Genomic DNA, 19,563 nt, shown 5'->3' on the forward strand with positions numbered 1-19,563 from the left:
ACAATAAATCAAAAATTAGCCGGGCGTGGTAGTGTGCACCTGTAGTTCCAGCTACTTGGAGGGCTGAGGTGGAAGGATCGCCAGAGCCCAGCAGCTTGAGGCTGCGGTGGCCGGGAGCGGCCACCACACTCCAGTCTGGGCGACTGAGACTCAAACTCAAAAAATAAAAAAAATAAAAAAAGTTAAGCAAAATCGACCAACCATCCCCGAACCTACTATCTTGTATATGAATGAAATGACCATGTTCCAAAAACAAACATGATCTGAGAAAGTCCAGTTTCTGGATGATTATAACTAACTCAGCACTCCCTGTACAACAAATTCAGTATTACACAGATTTATGAAAAGTAAATGTTCTAGCCAAGTATGGTGGCTCATGCCTAATTCCAGCGCTTTGGGAGGCAGAGGCAAGAGGACTGCCTGAGTCCAGGGGTTCGAGATCAGCCTGGGCAACTTGGTGAGACCTCATCTCTATAATAAATCAAAAGATTAGCTGGGCGTGGTGGCGCACGCCTGTAGTTCCAGCTACTTGGGCAGCTGAGGCGGAAGAATCGTTAAGCCAGCATGTCGAGGCTGTGGTGGCCGTGTGTGTGCTACTGCACTCCAGCCTGAGCAACAGAGTGATACTCCGACTCAAAAAAAAAAAAAAAAAAAGGAGTAAATGTTCTACAACCCCCCATTTTATTAAGAGCTCACAGGAACTCTTTCCAGGTTTCAGCAGGTCTTTTCAGTCTTGCCAGAAGTAAGTTAACACAGTAGAAGAAATGAGAGCTTAGCTGTCAAGACATAACTGCTGGGGCTCTAGCAGTGACTGGCACTGACACACGTCAATGGAGAGCATAGCCATGGCCATCTGCAAAACCTCCAGATTGGTAAGACACACTCATCACATTTCTTTTGAAGAACTTTCAAATGCTTTTAGTTAAAAAAACCCACACTGTATGTTTAAAAAGTGATCCTATCCAAACTGGCTTTTATTTATTAATAATAAAGTCTATTGACACACTGCTTGCAAATATAGACACAAAAATTATAAAAATAAACCATTAGATATTTAAGGGCAGATGCAAAACCTTGCACATTAAGTCATTAAAGGTCTTGTATTTTTTTTTTGAGTTGGAGTCTCACTCTGTCACCCAGACTGGAGTGCAGTGGCCGCTCCCAGTCACCGCAGCCTCGACCTGCTGGGCTCCGGCGATCCTTCCGCCTCAGCCTTCCGAGTGGCCGGAATTACAGGCATGCGCTACCACGCCCGGCTGATTTTTTGATTTATTTTAGAGATGAGGTCTCGCTGGCCAGGTGGGTCTCGAACCCGCGGGCACAGGCAATCCACTCACCTCAGCCTCCCAAAGGCACGGGATTACAGGCTGAGCCACCGAGCCCGGCTTTGTATATTTTTTATACTGTAACAGTTACTAGGAACTAGATTTATTAAGAAAAAAAAGCAAGGTGCAAATGATCAAGTACTATGTTACCAATTGTGTTTTTAGGAAGAGAGAGTGTAGGTGCGGTGGCTCATACCTGTAATCCCAGCACTTCGGGAGGCTGAGGTGAGAGGACTGCCTGAGCCCAAGGGTTTGAGACCAGACTTGGCAACTTGGTGAGGCTTCATCTCTACAATAAATCAAGAAAAATTAGCCGGGTGTGGTAGCATGCATAGGGTGCGGTGGCTGTGAGCGTGCCACTGCACTCCAGCCTGGGTGACAGAGACTCAGACTCAAAAAATAAATAAATAAATAAAGAAGAGAGACAGACACTCTTACGTATCTCTGGAAGGATACTTAAGAAACTGCAATCGGTGGTTACCAGAAGAACTGGGGGTCAGGGAGTGGGCAGGAAGCTCACATTCACTGAGTGTCCTTTGGTGCTATTAAAAATTTTTTAGAAATCATTTCATGTACAAATGATTGAAATATTTTGATTAGCAGTTGTGTTTAAGACTAAACACTTAACAGATTTGACAATTACATACCACAAGGAATTTAAAAATTCCAAGCACTTTTGGAATTTTTTCATAAAGAGGTTTGCAAGGTAAGAAATGAGTGAGAAATGCTGATGCAGAACATATTTTATTGCAGTGATATTTTCAGGAAGAATTTCATTTCCAAGGGTGAAATATTTCAGGGGGTATGTGAAGACTAGAAGCTGACAACAGTGGCCAAGGTTAGATTTTTTTTTTCTTTCCTAAGAAAAAAGGTTTGTGCAAATATTTAGGAGACTTGAAACCATCACTTTAAGTAAAAAACTGAAATATCTTACAGTGAGTTTTAGGTCTGCTTGACAGAAGAATCAAGGTTAATTTACAGCCAGCCATTAATACGCTACTCACCTGCATGTTATTCAAGAAAAGAAAATGTCAATATACAAGAATAATGGAGTGTTCTTATTTTCTGCTGTCTTGAAAACAAGTACCAGGATGTAATTCAGGATTTCATTTCGCTAGCCTGGCTTCTCACTCATCATGGCGGTCATGGCACAGACATTAACTGTTCCAGATACCATGATCTGCTGTTCATGTGCTTTCTAGGTTGGGTATCTACCCTCTGTACTCCTTATGTTTTTCCCACGGTCTCAACTGATTAGTGTGGTATTCCTCCACTCCTGATCAAGTACATAGCCTAAATCCAGAAAGATAAAGTTGGCTCACTCCCTTCTTCCCAATCTATACCTTTGTTGTTTGAGAAACAGGAAGAAATGATCTGCCTTCTGCATTACACCCATTGGTTCCAACACACAGAACAGCAGATCAAGATGACACCTGTGAGGCTCATGTCTTTACCCTGGAACAAGCACACCTGCAAACAATCAGCTTGGGGGATGTTTAAAAGTCCCTCAAAAAATTAGGAATAATATCTCTAGTATAAAAATTCAAAAACATCCAGTTCCAAATAGTCCCTGAGCACACTGTTCATTCCAGCAAGAAGTCTCCAGAAAGGTACGAAAGGCACATTTTCTCCGACTTGAAGACGCTGCATAGTACTAGAGATGGCACACCAGCCAGGCTGATCAAAAGTTTTAATTGATGACACCCCCCCCCATTTTAGATCTTGTATGCTGGAAAAATAATCTAATTTCAGGTGTAAACACAACGCTTTCAACTAGAGGAGTGGCAGCTGGGATACAACAAGCCTCCCATGGAAGGTTCACGAGTAAAGGAAAGCTTCAAGCCTCCTCTTCTTCCTTCTCCAAGAAATCAGTCAATGTTCCATTGTCAACAGGAATTAATAAATACTCCACTCCATCAGTTCCCTGAAAGATGTAAGAACACCCTGTATGTTAGTCTTTTGTAAGAGGGGTGTTGGAACCCTTCTATGATAGTTTAAAGAAATGAATTTGATGTATTTGATGCAGTCTTGTAAGTAAGTATATAAGTATAAGCATTAAGGCAAAAAGGCACACAGGCATATATACCTATTAAATACACTAAGCTATAGTTAAGCCACTTTATAATGGAAAAGAAGAAGAACTGGATGGTGGGCACAGATCTTCCTCATTGTGCTTTAGAGCCTCTTGACTCGACTTCTCTGTCCTTTTTTCCCTTTTCACCAAGAACCTTGCCTGTTGGCTTTTCTTTTTTTTTTTTTGACTCAGAGTCTTACTCTGTTACCCAGGCTGGAGTAGTGGCACACTCATGGCCACCGCAGCCTTGACGTGCTGGGCTCAGGTGATCCTTCCACCTCAGCCTTCCAAGTAGCTGGAACTACAGGTGTGTGCCACCATGCCCAGCTAATTTTTTGATTTATTGTAGAGATGAAGTCTTGTTATGTTGCCCAGGCTGGTCTGGAACCCATGGGCTCAAGCAATCCTCTCACCTCAGCGTCCCAAAGTGCTAGGATTATAGGTGTGAGCCACCATGCCCAGTTTCTTCCTAGTTTTCTGGCGGTTTCTCTCACTTCTGCAGGCTTATTACCTTCTACATAAATGGCAGACTTAGAGGCTGAGTTCCTGACTCTTAAATCTCACTAATGGTTCTCCCTCCAGGTAGTCCTCCCAGTGTCTGGTTCCAATTATGATCTACGTACTTAGAAATCATAATCTTGTATCTCCAGCCCAGATCTTTCCTCTGGTTTCTTGTCCCAGGTATCCAACCGCCTACTTGACATTTCCACTTGAAATTTCAAAGGAGCTGGGTGCATCTCAAGCCTGAATCTCAGCACTTTGGGAGATGGAGGCGAGAGGACTGCCTGAACTCAGGTGTTATCTAGCCTGAGCAACATGGCGAGACCTCATCTCTACAATAAGTCAAAAAATTAGCCGGGTGGTTGCACATGCCTGTGGTTCCAGCTACTTGGAAGGCTGAGACAGAAGGATCACCTGCAAGTCGAGGCTGTGGTAGCCATGAGTGTGCCACTACATTTCAGCCTGGGTGACAGAGACTCCAACTCAAAAAAAAAAAAGAAATCTCAAAGGAACCTCAAACAGAGTAAGTCTAAACTTACTAAGATTATAACTCATCATCTCTCCCCAGAATGCTGCTCTTTAAGCTTTTTGCCAATGATCCCATCATCTCTCTGGTTACGCGAGCCAGGAACCAGAGTCATACCTTTCCCTTGGCCCCCATAATCCAGTCTGTCACCAATTCCTATCACTTCTGCCTCCTGAGTGTATCTTGAATCCAACTCCTCTCTCTCTTCTCCCATCCCAGTCACCATCATCTTACCCAGTCTACCATGAACACAGTCCCAGCTGCCTCTAGACACCCGTTAGGCAGCCCATTCCCCTTGCCACACCAGAGTCAGAACAATTCTGTGATGTCTTCTCATCAAAGAATACAGATGAAAATCCTTCCTGGGCCTAATGCCATGTGTGTTCTATCCATCACATTCTTCTCTCTTCAGCCTCCTCTTGGTCTGTGCTGGCCTTTTTGTTCAAAGTTTTCTTTGTGCACTTTCTCTGGCCTGGAATACTCTTCCCTTCCCTTTGTGACTATCTCCTAGGACTCCTTTAGCTCTCAGCTCAGCAGTCTCTTCTGATAGCCATAATTAGGTCAATTCCACCTCTTTTAATATGCTGTTTCAGAACCACGGACTCTCTGATCACAGGGCTTACCTCACAGTTACAACTGTACATGTGTTGATGATCTGACTAAGGCCCATTTCCCCCATCAGACTTTAAGCTCTGTAAGAAAAGCAATTAGCAAAAACCTAAAACCTAGTCTAATATCTGATATATAGTTAGTACTCAATAAATATAGATGGAATTAATGACTGGCCTGTAGAGGGGAGAAAGAAGGAAATAGAATTATTTGACTTATACTGTATTCCTAATTGCCTATTACTCTGGACTAGAACTTATAAGTAAGGCAGAGTACTTCTACCACGGCTTTTTTTTTTTTACAGAACTCAAGTGGCCCGTTGCCTAAGTGAACCCTGTGAACCAACATGGAACCTAGGTTTCAAAAATCAGGTCTAAATCAAAAGTATATTTGTCCTTAAGTCAACGATATGCAGTATGGCTGGCATACAATGCTACAACAGCAAAGTCTTACCTTTTTTGTTTTTATAAGCTTGTGGTCCCTAAATTCAGTTAACTGGGCCCGGAGCGTCAGATCACTATTGACAAGAAACGCCTCCCGACACTGCTGGTAAAAATCTTGAAAAGAAAGTCCTGGTGAGTTCAAAAGGAGATATGAAAGTAAGTCGGCAGTCAAGACATGACTCCATATATGAATACCCAAGCCAAAGAACATAGAACAAAAGTGATGTTGGCATGTTACGCCAAAGCAGTAAACAAGTACTGATTTAAAAAAGAAAAGAAAAAGAAAAATAAGTACTCTGGAAGAAGTAAAACTAGAGAACACTTAGATGTTACACATTTGGCTTATAGTTTTTAAAGAGAACCAATTAGTAAAAGTCAGCCATTACTAAGTGTAACATAACCCTGTAGGCAGTTTTAAAGATCATAAATAAAGTTGACTTTCTTTATTTGTATAGAGGTGGGATCAAGCTATGTTGCTCAGCCTGGAGTATAGTTACTATTTTTTCTTCTTTTTTTTTTTTGAGTTGGAATCTCACTCTGTCAACTAGGCTGGAGTACAGTGGTATACTCATGGCCACCCCAGCATCAATCTGCTGGGCTCCAGTGATCCTTCCACCTCAGCCTTCTAAGTAGCCGGAACTATAAGCGTGTATGTGCTACCATGCCTGGCTAATTTTTTATTTATTGTAGAGATGAGGGCTCGCCAAGTTGCCCAGACTGGTCTCAAACCTGCAGGCTCAGGCAATCTACTCATCTTGGCCTCCTAAATTGCTGAGATTACAGCCTGAGCCACTGAACCTGGCCTTTTTTTTTTTGAGTTGGTGTTTCATTGTCACCTGGCTGGAGTGCAGTGGCATGCTCACAGTCACCACAGTCTTGACCTGCTGGGCTCAGGTGATCCTTCTACCTCAGCCTTTCAAGTAGTTTGGAAACACAGGCACACGTCACCATGCCTGGCTAATTTTTTGTTGTTGTTGTTTATTATAGAGACGAAGCTGCCCGGGCTGGTCTTGAACCCATAGGTTCTGGCAATCCTCTTGCCTTGACCTCCAAAAGTGCTGGGATTACTGATGTGAGCAACCATGCTCAGCTAGCTGCTATTTTCAGTTGTGATCATGGCGCACTATAGCCTCAAACTCCTGGCTCAAGCAGTCTTTCTGCCTCAGCCTCCTGAATAGCTGGGACTACAGGTGCATGCCAATAGGATTCACTTAAAGCTAGTTTTGTTTTTTTTTTGACTTGGAGTCTCACTCTGTCACCCAGGCTGGAGTGCAGTGGCATGGTCATGGCCACCACAGCTTCGACCTCAGCCTTTCCAAGTAGCTGGAACTACAGGCATGCACCACCACATCTGGCTAATTTTTTTGATTTATTGTAGAGATGAGGTCTTGCCAAGTTGCCCAGGCTGGTCTCAAAACCCTGGTCTCAGGCAATTCTCTCACTGGGGCCTCCTAAAGTGCTGGGATTATAGGTGTGAGCCACTGCACCCAGTCTTAAAGTTGACTTATAAAGAAGGAACTAGTAAACCGTGAGAGCAGAACAATTATGGAAATGTTTGTTTAAATTAACACATCACTTTTGCCAAGGGGAGGATAATCTTCTAAGATGCCCAGCATATGAAAAATAGATAACTGGCAGACACACATCCATAGTCAGCACAGAAAGTTTTATGACTAAGATGGGTTTGTGGTTTGTTTTTTTTCTTGAGTCGGACGGAGTCTCACTCTGTTGCCCAGACTGGAGGGCAGTGGCACACTCATGGCCACTGCAGCCTCAACCTGCTGGGCTCAGGCGATCCTTCTGCCTCAGCCTTCCAAGTAGCTGGAACTACAGGCGTGTACCACCATGCCCAGCTAATTTTTCTTGATTTGTTGTAGCGATGAGATCTTGCCAAGTTGCCCAGGCTGTTCTCAAACCCCTGGCAATCCTCTCGCCTTAGCCTCCCTAAGTGCTGGGATTATAGGCGTGAGCCACTGCCCCTGGCCAGAGCTGGGTTTTTTAATTCATGTCGGCAGATAGCCCACTCAGCAGTGTATCTGCAGGGCAGCCTGAAAATTCATTAGGTACTGACATACCCAAAGTGACCAATGTGAAAAACTGCAGTGCTACCACTAGATTCCAGAAAAGGACATTTATAGAGTAATACAAAAGTTACACAATTTAATATCACAAACACTGAATACCAATGTAGGAAGGGTTATCCTGGTTATCCAGCTGGTACTTTATCAGTAACCTGAAAATGCCCCTAAGGAAAAAAACAAAAAATAGGACTTTAAATCCCAAATGTTAACAACAAAAGATAAGAGCAAAGAGTAAAATACACGAAGAAAATGTCAAATACTTGGCCTGTCTGCCTTGGCTTCTATTCCTTTCTCCAAAGAATATGATATCCTTGTCTACTTAAACAAAAAATGCTTTCTTCTTTAAAAAAAAAAAAACAACAAAAACCGTAAAAGTATTTTTTCTGACTATAGGTTAGTCTTTGTAGAAAACCTGGAATATTTCATAACATCTAAAGAGGAAAACATCAATCCCATAATCCTAAGGAACAGCTATTAACATTTGGTGTTGAGATCATACTGAGAATGTTGCTATCCTAAACCTCTGTGGAATAAGGCAGGGTGGAAATACATAAATCCATACATTTATGTACTACATACATGACTTTATACTTCACCTTTTCACTTACTGATTTTTTCCCATGTCTTTAAAGTTCTTCATAAACAGGTTTTAATGGCTACTTTCTATTGTTGCAACACAAACTATTTCTCTATTGGTTTGGGGTACTTGCTTTATTTCCAGTTTTAGATTAAAAATAACTCTGCATTAAATAAAACTACATATTTTTCGATATTTTGAATTATTTCTATAGGAGAGTGAACCAAGTGGAACAATGGGGTTGGAAACAGTATTACACAAAATAAGATTCTCAGGAATCCTTGAGTGTGCCAAAAATTTTAAACATTTGCATTTTCATTTTTATGATGATCTAGAAAACAATTACTATAACATATTTTGGATCAATAGAATGACCACTTTTTAACTGAGTGCTACTACTGAATCCAGAGCTGAATTTTAAGATGTTTTTATCAATCACATTCATACCAAGTAAAGACTAAATGATACTGGAGTTTGCACAATGAACCCAAATTTCAAAATAGTTTTAAAAAATATTGGAGGTTAGTACACAGACATTTAAGCATGCCAAACTAAAACATATCTACATCGCAGTAGTCAGGGCCATATTTAATTGTGTGATTACACTACATGGGCACTCAACTTTACACATAGCAACTTTCTTTTTTATTTTTTTGAATCAGGATTTCACTCTGTCACCCAGGCTGGAAATACAGTGGCACAATCATGGCTCACCACAGCCTCCACCTCCTGGGCTCAAGTGATCCTTCTGCCTCAGTCTCGCAAATAAGTGGGACTATAGGCACGTGCCATCACATGTGGCTAATTTTTTTATTTTTTGTAGAGATGAGGTCTTATTATATTGCCTGGGCTGGTCTTAAACTCCTAAGTTCAAGTACTCTTCCTGCCTTGGCTTCCCAACAAAATAACCATAAAATTTAAGTAAAATTCATGAAAATCCTGCTTTTTCTCCATGATGACCACTTAGATGCTCTTACTCAGAAATATCAAAATATACTGAGAAAAAATGTTGGTACTCTTGCTTTATGATTATCGGGCAATTTGACAGACTATTATTGAGTAGTCCGCCTATTGCATAATCCAGTACTGGTACCCTTTTTTTTTTTTGAGTTGGAGTCTCACTCTCACCCAGGCTGGAGTGCAGTGGCATGCTCACAGCCACTGTAGCCTCGACCTGCTGGGCTCAGCTTCCCAAGTAGCTAAAACTACAGGCATGTGCCATCACACCTAGGTAATTTTTTTTTTTGATTTGTTGTAGAGCCAAGTTGCCCAGGCTGGTCTCGAACCCATGGGCTCAGGCAATCCTCTCACCTCGGCCTACCAAAGTGCTAGGATTACAGGCGCGAACCACTGCACCTGGCAAATATTTTTACTACCATTTCTCTTAATTTTTCAAACTTAGTAGGGTCCTTAGTATCAACATTAAAACCTAGTAGTGCATATCTTAAAATGTATAGCGTTTTAAAAAAAAGAAATATGATTTTCACCCTTACCTTGCATTAGGGGTAAGACTTCGTAAGACGTGCATCAGAGAACAAAGTGGAAGGGATCCAGATTGTTTAACCAGAAGAGAGTTCTCATAGGAGGTTTCTTCAGTATAAGAACTATATGTAGTAGTTTCATACCAGAGCCAGTTATAAAGACTCTGCTTTGCATGATCCCACACTAGTGCACATGGCCAAGGAAAACAAAAATTACATATTATTTTCATATTGTCATGTTACTACATTCCACTCTAAGAAATAAAGAGAAAACATTAAATAACAATGAATCCTAAAGCCAGTGAGGTGGCTCATGCCTGCAGTCCCAGTGCTTTGGGAGGCCAAGGCAGGAGGTTGATCCCAGGCACTCGAGACCAGGTTAAGCAACATAGCAAGGCCTTGTTTCTACAAAAAGAAAAAAAAATTGGCTGGGTGTGGTGGTGCATACCTGTAGTCCCAGCCACTTGGGAGGCTGAGGGAGAAGGATTATCTGAGCCCAGAAGGCTAAGGCTGTGGTGAGTCATGATCACGCCACCACACTCCAGCCCTGGCAACAGAGTGAAACCCTGACTCTAAAAAAAAGAAAAAAAAAAATCTAAAAGTTTTCATTTTTACCACCTCCTCATCCAAGTCAGTAGATCATGCTCTAATTTAATTGTCAATAAAATTGGAATCTTTATTTGTACATTAAATATAAATTAAAATATCTTAGCACTACCAAGGCATTCTTCTTTAAAAATTTAATAACATAACATTTTGTTCTACAGAATTATCACGAAGTCTCTGAATAAAGGTCATAAAATATATGTTGTAATAACACAAGAGCAGAAAGAGACTAAAATAATAACTTGGTCTTCTCTTCCTCATGCAATGTTAAACATAAAACATCTTCCTTTAGTAGCTGAATTTTTTTTCTTGAGTCAGGGTCTCACTCTGTCACCCAGGCTGCATAAAGGGCAGTGGTACAATTATGGGTTACTGCAGCCTGGATACTCTGGGCTCAGGCAATCCTCCCGTCTCAGCCTCCTAAGTAGCTGGGACTACAGGCATGTGTCACCATGCCTGGCTAATTTTTTATTTTGAGTTGGAGTCTCACTCCGTCGCCCAGGCTGGAGTGTAGTGGCACGCTCCTGGCCACTGTAGCCTCGACCTGCTGAGCTCAGGTGATCCTTCCACCTCAGCCTTACAAGTAGCTGGAACCACAGGCATGTGCCACCATGCCCAGCTAATTGTTTTTGACTTATTGCAGAGATGAGGTCTTGCCAAGTTGCCCAGGCTGGACTTGAACCCCTGGGTTCAGGCAGTTCTCTCACTTTGGCCTCCTAAAGTACAGGATTGTAGGTGTGAGCCACCTCACCTGGCCTTTTTTATGTTATTGTTTAATTTTTAAATTTTATTTATTTATTTATTTTTTTGAGTTGGAGTCTCACTACATTGCCCAGGCTGGAATGAAGTGGCACACTCACAGTCACCCCAGTGTTGACCTGCTGGTCTCCGGCGATCCTTCCACCTCAGCCTTCCAAGTAGCTGAAACTACAGACGTGCGCTACCATGCCTGGCTAATTTTTGATTTGTTGTAGAGATGAAGTCTCACCAAGTTGCCTGGGCTGGTCTTGAACCCGCGGACTCAGGGAATCCACTCGCCTTGGCCTCCCAAACTGCTGCGATTACAGGCTGGGCCACCAAGCCTGGCCTATTGTTTAATTTTTATAGAGATGAGGTCTCACTATGTTGGCCAGGCTGGTCTCAAACTCCTGGGCCCAAGCAATCCTTTCACCTCAGCCTCCCAAAATGCTGGGATTACAGGCATGAGCCATCACACCTGACTTAGTATCTGAATTTTTATTTCCAAAACTTATGTTCTAAATGAAACTGAGTATAATTTTTATGCAACCAGTGTTTTTGAAGATGTAACAGAGTACACTAAAAATTTTTTTACAGACAACATTAAGAAAATTAATTTCATGGGACCAATATCTGAAAAAAAATAGTAGCATTTAACTTACTGAGGGGAGCATTGAGGTGATCAATGGATGCTATAAGGTATATGTTATGCAAAGATGATAACTGTCCAATGATTTGCTGGCTCTTGTCTCCTCTCAACATTTGGCTATCCAAATTGTGGATGAGAAGGAAGAGTTCTAAGGATGAATCTAAAAGGAAAAGGAAACAATTATTATCCTCAGTGACATTTCAGCGAATATTTTCCCTTCCACACACAATGCCTAGGTATTAATTGAATACATCAAAGTAGTAAAGAATAAAGTAATGATTGATTGGGGCATGTAATTTATTGGAGAATATGTCATTCATTCATAAAATGGGCAAAACATGGTAGCCCTAAAGAAAGCAGTTTTAATAAAGCACAGGAAATGCAGCAATATGTATATAACAGACTGGAGGTGAATCTGTGCATGTTGTATTATAGGGTGGGAGTGGAGGGGATACCAAAAAAGGAAAAAAAAAAGAGTTCTCAATGAGCATTAAGAGATCACATAGAAAATTCTGATTATTGTGATGACCAAAAGAGATTAAAAAAAAAAAAGAAGGAAGAGGTTTAGAATATTGCTCAAGGTATCAGAAAGTTCAGAGAAATTATTATCATAAAAGTCAGTGAAGGCCAGGTGGGGTGGCTCAAGCCTATAATCCCAGCACTTTGGGACCCCGAGGCAAGAGGACTGCCTGAGCCCACAGATTTGCGACCATCCTGGGCAACACGGTGAGACCTCGTCTCTATAATAAATAAAAAAATTAGCCAGGTGTGATAGCATGCTCCTGTAGTTCCAGCTACTTGGAAGGTTGAGGTGGAAGGATCACTGAAGCCCAGCAGGCTGACGCAGGGTTGGTCGTGAGCATGCCACTGTACTCCAGTCTGGGCCATGGAGTGAGACTCCAACTCCAACTCCAAAAAAAAAAAAAGTCAGTGAAGAAGGTCAGGCGTAGCTGTTCAAGTCTGTAATCCCGGACTTTGGGAGGCTGAGGTGAGGGGGTTGCCTGAGTCCATGGTTTGAGAACAGCCTGGGCAACTTGGCAAGACCTCATCTCTACAATAAATTAAAAAATTAGCGAGGAGTGGTATGGCGTGCCTACAGTTAAGGCTACTTGGAAGGCTGAGGTGGAGGGATCGCTTGAGCCCAGCAGGTTGACACTGGGGTGGCTGTGAGCGTGCTACTGCACTTCAGCCAGCACGATGGAGTGACTCGAACTCAAAAAAAAGTCAGTGAAGGCATGGTGGCTCACACTGCACTCCAGTCTGGGTGACAGAGTGAGACTCCAACTGAAAAAAGAAAAAAAAAAGAAAAGGAAGCATGTTGAAAACTAAAGAGGATAGAGAAAAATAAGTCAAAATTATTATGGGGTAAAACATCATAGCAATTTTTTTAAATGAAAGAATTAGGTTTAAAGAATTGAAAATAAACTAAGCAGATTTATCTTATGCTAAGCCTGCTATTGATTCACTATATGCCTATATAATCAAGGAATGAAGAATGTTCATATATGTTGTTAGTTTTGGGGTTCAGTGAAATATATATACTTTACTCTCATGTTATATAAAGTTGCTGTAAACACAAGAATTAGAGAATACTGAATTGCTGTTTCTAGAGGAAATATAGGGTCAGGTTCCTGTTGACAACATTTTCTTTCTTTTTTTTTTTTTTTTTTGAGTTGGAGTCTCACTCTAGTCACCCAGACTGGAGTGCAGTGGCACACTCACGGCCACCACAGCCTTGACCTGCTGGGCTCAGGTGAGCCTTCCACCTTAGCCTTCCAAAGTGCTGGGATTACATGCACACGCCACCACACCCAGCTAATTTTTTGATTTATGGTAGAGATGAGGTCTCACCAAGTTGTACAGGCTGGTCTCGCACCTGTGGGCCTTTGGCTGGTCTCAAACCCGTGGACTCAGGCAGTCCTCTTACCTCGGCCTCCCAAAGTGCTGGAATTATAGGTGTGAGCCACCGTGCCTGGCCGAGAACATTTTCATGAACCAATCAATAATAACTTTGCTTTATGTGTCTTTGTTCAATGACAATTTTATTTTTTATTATTTGTTTTTGAGTCAGGTCTCACTCTTTGCCCAGGATGGAGTACAGTGGCACAATCACAGCACACCATAGTCTTGACTTCCTGAGCTCAGGCAATCCTTCTGCCTCAGCCTCCTGAGTAGCTAGGACTACAGGCGTGCACCACTATGCCTGGCTAAGTTTTAAAATTTTTTTGTAAAGACAAGGTCTCATTATGTTGCCTACACTGGTCTCAAACTCCTGGCCTCAGCCTCCCAAAGTGCTGGGATTACGGGTATGAGCCACCATGCCTGACCAACTTTGTTTTTATTTTCTTACATTGGAAAATATAGTCTATTTAGAAAGTAAATTAGAGAGGAGATTCACCTCCTCAAGGTAGGGGAGGGGACCAAAACTAAGAAAAATGGCCTGGCCATAACTCCAAGAACACATGGTCAGACCACAGCTTACCAAGCCAGTCGTTCAACTTTATTTTCTTAGTTTTAACTTCATTTTTAATATACATTATTCATCCATTAACACTGAAGTCACAGTCAACAGCATTATAATTTATACCTGAAGGAAGCTTATATAACACAGGCATTTTTTCCCAAAAGGCATACCGTAGTCTTCTTGTGCTTAGGAACACTGGACAGCATTTTAGTACTATGCCTGGGGGCCATTTTGAACAGTCAAATCATTTGACCAGACAGTAGAATAAGAAAAAAACAAATCACCAACAGAAAACAAAAAAGCATGAAAAATGTGGCATTAAATAGAATGCATAGCCTTATTTGAGCCCTGTTGGAAATATGTACTTTGGGCAATTCTAATTTTTTGCCACTCTGTCAAAAAGAAAAGAATACTGATTTTGGAATTACAAATAAATGTTGGCGAGCAGGTAAATTTGCAACTTTAGAATTTATGAAAAATGACATCAACTACTTGTTTTCAAATGAATTGAGATGGTATAAAAATGTATACTGCCCATGTTTACAAAGGACTACAGATAAAATGAGAGTAGAAGCCTGAAAAGAAGACACTTGGGACAAAAAACTTTTCAGCTCGCAAACAAAGATAAGGGAAAACAAGAATGCACTAGGATACTGATAAGAGAAGTAAAAATGCTATGGAAACAGAATTGAGATTATCATTCTAAATGAAATCATCCATCATAGTTAAGTACTAGCAATTACTTAATTCTTAAGCAATGACTTAATGACAAGCAACTGTCAGAGCCTGTAATATTATTCCCAATTTTCTGACATGCTCACATAACTAAAACATTCACACCAAAAGAAAAAAGGTCTTTTTCTCTATTCCCAAGATCTCAGTATACAAAATTATCCTGATGTAGTGACATTTACTCAGAATAAAGAAATAAGAATATTTCATAAAAATATTAAACAATATAAAAATAGCTAACAAAGATGTACCACTCAATTGGAAGGACATCACACTGGCAAAGCAAAACCTGAATATTATTCTAAAGTAAGAGGCTTTTGGCTGCCCAAATTTAAGACTGTGGGAGTGTTTTTCTCTCCTTCTAGTTAAGTGAAGATCACAGAAAAAGAAAGGACGAAACATTTTAGAGCACTGAGATAAGTGCCATTATTAAAATACTTTTTGTGTATATAAATACACAAATAAGTAGAAGTATATGCTTAACTTCACCCTAAAATTACAGAGTATCTACTTCATATTACCTTCTTTAAATCTGGTTACTATCCAGTCTAGCTGATCCAGCACACTTCGGAAAGTACCCATATGATCAAGGACTTCTTCTGTTATAGAATTCAGGATCTATATCAAAAAAGCACAAGAGGTACCACCTCAATTACTATTCTGTCACATAGGACAAATACAAATAGCAAATCAAGTCTTTTTCATCAAGTAAAAATATATTTGGATTTCCCATATAGTTTGAAAAGTCACTTTAAAAATTCTATTGGCATTTAAGTAGTTCATTATTTTTCATAAATTATGGCAAAAGGGAAGAATAGCAAAGATGTAAAGAACAGGAGAGGAGCAGCCGGGCTGTGTGGCTCAGCCTGTAATCCCGCGCCTTTGGAAGGCTGAGGTGAGTGGATTGCCTGAGCCCACGGGTTCGAGACCCCCCTGGGCAGCGAGACCTCATCTCTACAATAAATCAAAAAATCAGCTGGGTGTGGCAGCGCATGCTTGTAATTTCGGCTACTTGGAAGGCTGAGGCAGAAGAATTGCCGGAGCCCAGCAGGTCGAGGTTGCGGTGGCCGAAAGCAGCCACTGCACTCCAGTCTGGGCGACAGAGTGAGACTCCAACTCAAAAAAAAAAAAGGAATAGGAGAGAAGCAAAAACCAAAAAGCAAAACAAAACAAAAAAACCCCAACAATATGAGAAATAATTTTAAAAAACTACAGTTTTATTAAAGGAAACAGGACACAAACATCAGACACTTAAAAAAAGGAATACAGCCGGGCTCGGTGGCTCAGCCTGTAATCCCGCGCCTTTGGGAGGCTGAGGTGAGTGGATTGCCTGAGCCCGCGGGTTCGAGACCCGCCTGGGCAGCGAGACCTCATCTCTACAATAAATCAAAAAATCAGCCGGGCGTGGTAGCGCATGCCTGTAATTCCGGCTACTTGGAAGGCTGAGATGGAAGGATCGCCGGAGCCCAGCAGGTCGAGGCTGCGGTGGCTGGGAGCGGCCACTGCACTCCAGTCTGGGCGACAGAGTGAGACTCCAACTCAAAAAAAAAAAAAAACAAAACAAAGGAATACTACATTGGTTAGTACCCAGCACCCAAAAAGCTTTAACTCAATTTTCAAATGATGAACAGATATGAGCACGTAAAATAAAAATCATCTATGATAAATGTATTATAAAATTATGTAATATATTTTTATTATTTTTAGAGTACCAAAATCACATAAAGATATAATGAAATTCAAGCTGCCATAATCCTATCCTTCTGAGAAGTACCATTGATATTTGGTATAGTAAATAAAGCTAGCATTTTCCTAAATCTTAGTACATGTCAGTTACAAAGTAGGAAATTAAAAGATGGGGGTTTCAAAACTAGCTCCCTCTGAATCCAAACACATGATCTTAAGCAGTGAGCATCCTACTAGTATGAAGGTCAAAACAAAAGTACTTTAAATTTAACACTCCAGAATGAGAAGCAGCATCCTCATTTATGTGTGGGGGTATGGATTGGCAGGGGGTAGAATGTTGTTCCTTTAACATTGTTTTTGAAACTTACTGATTTCACATTGATTCCAGGAAAGAAGCCATTGATGACAACATGAATGGAATCTTGCAGCATGGTGGTCCGAAACCTTTCTAGTAAGTCTCTCTTAGAACCCAAACCATAAAGTACTATGTTGAACCCGAGGCTGTTGGGAAAGATAGTATTCATAAAATTAAAGTTCAACACCTCTTATTCCCAATTTGATTATCAACAAGTTTTCTTAAATTAAGCTTTTATTAAAGGAAGAATTGGAATGGCTAAATAACTAAATTATTGATACCTAACTTATAACAGGTAAAGGTACAACTTTAGTATCAGTATACCACACTTATAGTTCCAAATTCTTTAGAAGCTTTTGCTCCAGCTCCTGTTACCTTTTAAGTGGCAGATGCCTGGAGACCAGGGAAACCATGACCGGTAAAAGACACTGAAGCAGAATTTAAAGTGATAGATTAAATTGCAAGGGTAAGCAGAGGCCAGGTTACAAAGGTCTCTTTAAATTATACTAAGATGTTAAGCAGACTTTATTTCAAGGATAATGAAAATGATTGACTGACTGACTGATTGTCTGAGTTGGAGTCTCACTCTATTGTCCAGGCTGGAGTGCAGTGACACAGTCGTGGTTACCTCAGCCTCAACTTGCTGGGCTCAAGCAATCCTTCTGCCTCAACCTTCCTAGTAGCTGGAACTATAGGTGCATGCCACCATGCTCAGCTAATTTTTTGACTTATTTTAGAGACTGGTCTTGAACCCCTGAGTTTAGGCAATCCTCTCATCTCCACCTCCCAAAGTGCTGGGATTACAGGAGTGAGGCACTGCGACCAGCAAGGAAAGAGATTATTTAAGAGTGACTTGGTTTTCTGCCATAGCAATGATATGAGTGGAGTAACTGACAGTTACTGTGCTGGATAGTAGAGGCTGGTGGGAACAGTGGATTTAAGATGAGTTCAGCCGGGCTTGGTGGCTCAGGCTGTAATCCCGTGCCTTTGGGAGGCTGAGTTGAGTGGATTGCCTGAGCCCGCAGGTTCAAGACCCGCCTGGGAAGCGAGACCTCATCTCTACAATAAATCAAAAAATCAGCTGGGCGTGGTAGTGCATGCCTGTAATTCCGGTTACTTGGAAGGCTGAGGTGGAAGGATCGCCGGAGCCCAGCAGGTTGAGGCTGTGGTGGCTGTGAGTGGCCACTGCACTCCAGTCTGGGCGACAGAGTGAGACTCCAACTCAAAAAAAAAAAGATGAGTTCAATTTTACATATGTTATATTATTTGCAGGACATACAAGTGGAAATTTCCAGTATACACTCAGATGTCTAAGTCTGCTGCCGGGAGTAAGGTCTGTGGAGATAACAGTTATGACTGTCATTCACATATAAAAAGCAAATGATGCCAAAAGAGTGAACAAGATCATCCAGAATACCCAGCAGTAGGGGTTAAACTAAAATCCAACTCCATGATTATTTTTGAAGATCAATCAGAAACAGTATTTATACTGCTCTTTAGCAATGCAAGATGGCCTGGAAACAAAAGAACAGAAAAGAGATAACCTCCAAAGGTAGATTACCAAGGTCGAAGCAGCAGAAGGAGGCAATGGAATTCAGAGCTAGCGGTCCCACTGAAGTAGCTGACAGTAAGGTCTAGTCTTGGGAGCAAAGCAAACCAAGTTACCTGAGTTGCCATACTGGGATAAGAAAGAATTGCTGCCTGGGAAATGGGATCAGAGTGAAGAACTACTTTATAAATGTATTGACAGGTTGGGTGTGGTGGCTCACTCATGCCAGTAATTCCAGCACTTTGGGAGGTAGAGGCGAGTACTGCCTGAGTCCAGGGGTTCAAGAGCAGCCTGGGCAACCTTGTGAGACCTCATCTCTACAATAAATCAAGAAAGTGGCTAAGTGTGGTGGCACATTCCTGTGGTTCCAGCTACTTGTAAGACTGAGGTGAGAGGACTGCCTGAGCCCAGAGGGATGAGGCTGCAGTGGCTGTGAGTGTGCCACTGCACTCCAGCCCAGGCAACAGAGTGAAGCTCCTACTAAAAAAGAAAAAAATGTATTGAAAGAAGATGAGGTCCTTGCAGGGAAGGTAATCATTCTCTTCCCTGCATAACCCTTGGGTATATTATTGGCAAAAGAAAACCAGATCACTTGGGGGCAGCTGTGGCAATTTCTATGTTCTTACTGCTTGACAGACCTGTTTTCTTCTTCTTCTTGTTTTGTCACTCAAGCTGGAGTGCAGTGGTGTGATCATAGCTCACTACAACCTCAAACTCCTGGGCTCAAGCAAGCCTCCCGCCTCAGCCTCCCAAGTAGCTAAGACTATAGGCATGTGCTTGGTTCATTTTTAAAATTTTTTATACACACAAGGTCACAATGTTGCCCAGGCTGGTCTCATACTTCTGGCTTTAAGTGATCCTCGCGTATCAGCCTCCTAAAGTGTTGTGACTACAGGTGTGAGCCACCATGCCCAACCCATGGATCTGCCTTCTTATTTACTGCAGTGACAATGTTACCCTGAGTCTGAGTGTATATTCACATTAGTGTACATTTTAAGCACTTCCTTATGTTGAGGTCTTTAAAAATATATGTTAAAAGGTAATTATAGTGGCTGGGCTCGGTGGCTCAGCCTGTAATCCCAGCAACTTTGGGAGGCCGAGGTGAGTGGATTGCCTGAGCCTGTGGGTTCGAGACCCACCCAGGCAACTTGGCGAGACTTCATCTCT

At 41.6% G+C, this 19,563-nt stretch overlaps 1 protein-coding gene across 4 annotated transcripts in view; it reads right to left on the reverse strand.

Annotated features, from left to right (window-relative positions):
- Positions 1–2,053: 2,053 nt before the first annotated feature.
- Positions 2,054–19,563, reverse strand: part of ORC2 (origin recognition complex subunit 2) — a 50,842-nt gene continuing 33,332 nt past the window's right edge. For all 4 annotated transcript variants that reach the window (XM_008070778.1, XM_008070776.1, XM_008070777.1 and 1 more), the window contains 7 exons: positions 16,861–16,993; positions 15,328–15,424; positions 11,624–11,770; positions 9,630–9,801; positions 7,662–7,723; positions 5,489–5,607; positions 2,054–3,249 (listed from right to left, as the gene is read on the reverse strand). In XM_008070778.1, the coding sequence (XP_008068969.1) occupies positions 3,163–3,249; positions 5,489–5,607; positions 7,662–7,723; positions 9,630–9,801; positions 11,624–11,770; positions 15,328–15,424; positions 16,861–16,993 (817 nt within the window). In that variant the 3' untranslated portion in view covers positions 2,054–3,162. The remainder of the gene's footprint in view (positions 3,250–5,488; positions 5,608–7,661; positions 7,724–9,629; positions 9,802–11,623; positions 11,771–15,327; positions 15,425–16,860; positions 16,994–19,563) is intronic.

This window comes from Carlito syrichta, unplaced genomic scaffold, assembly GCF_000164805.1.
Source record: "Carlito syrichta isolate Samal-C Ts95f unplaced genomic scaffold, Tarsius_syrichta-2.0.1 Scaffold314013, whole genome shotgun sequence".
NCBI classification, from domain to species: Eukaryota; Metazoa; Chordata; class Mammalia; order Primates; family Tarsiidae; genus Carlito; species Carlito syrichta.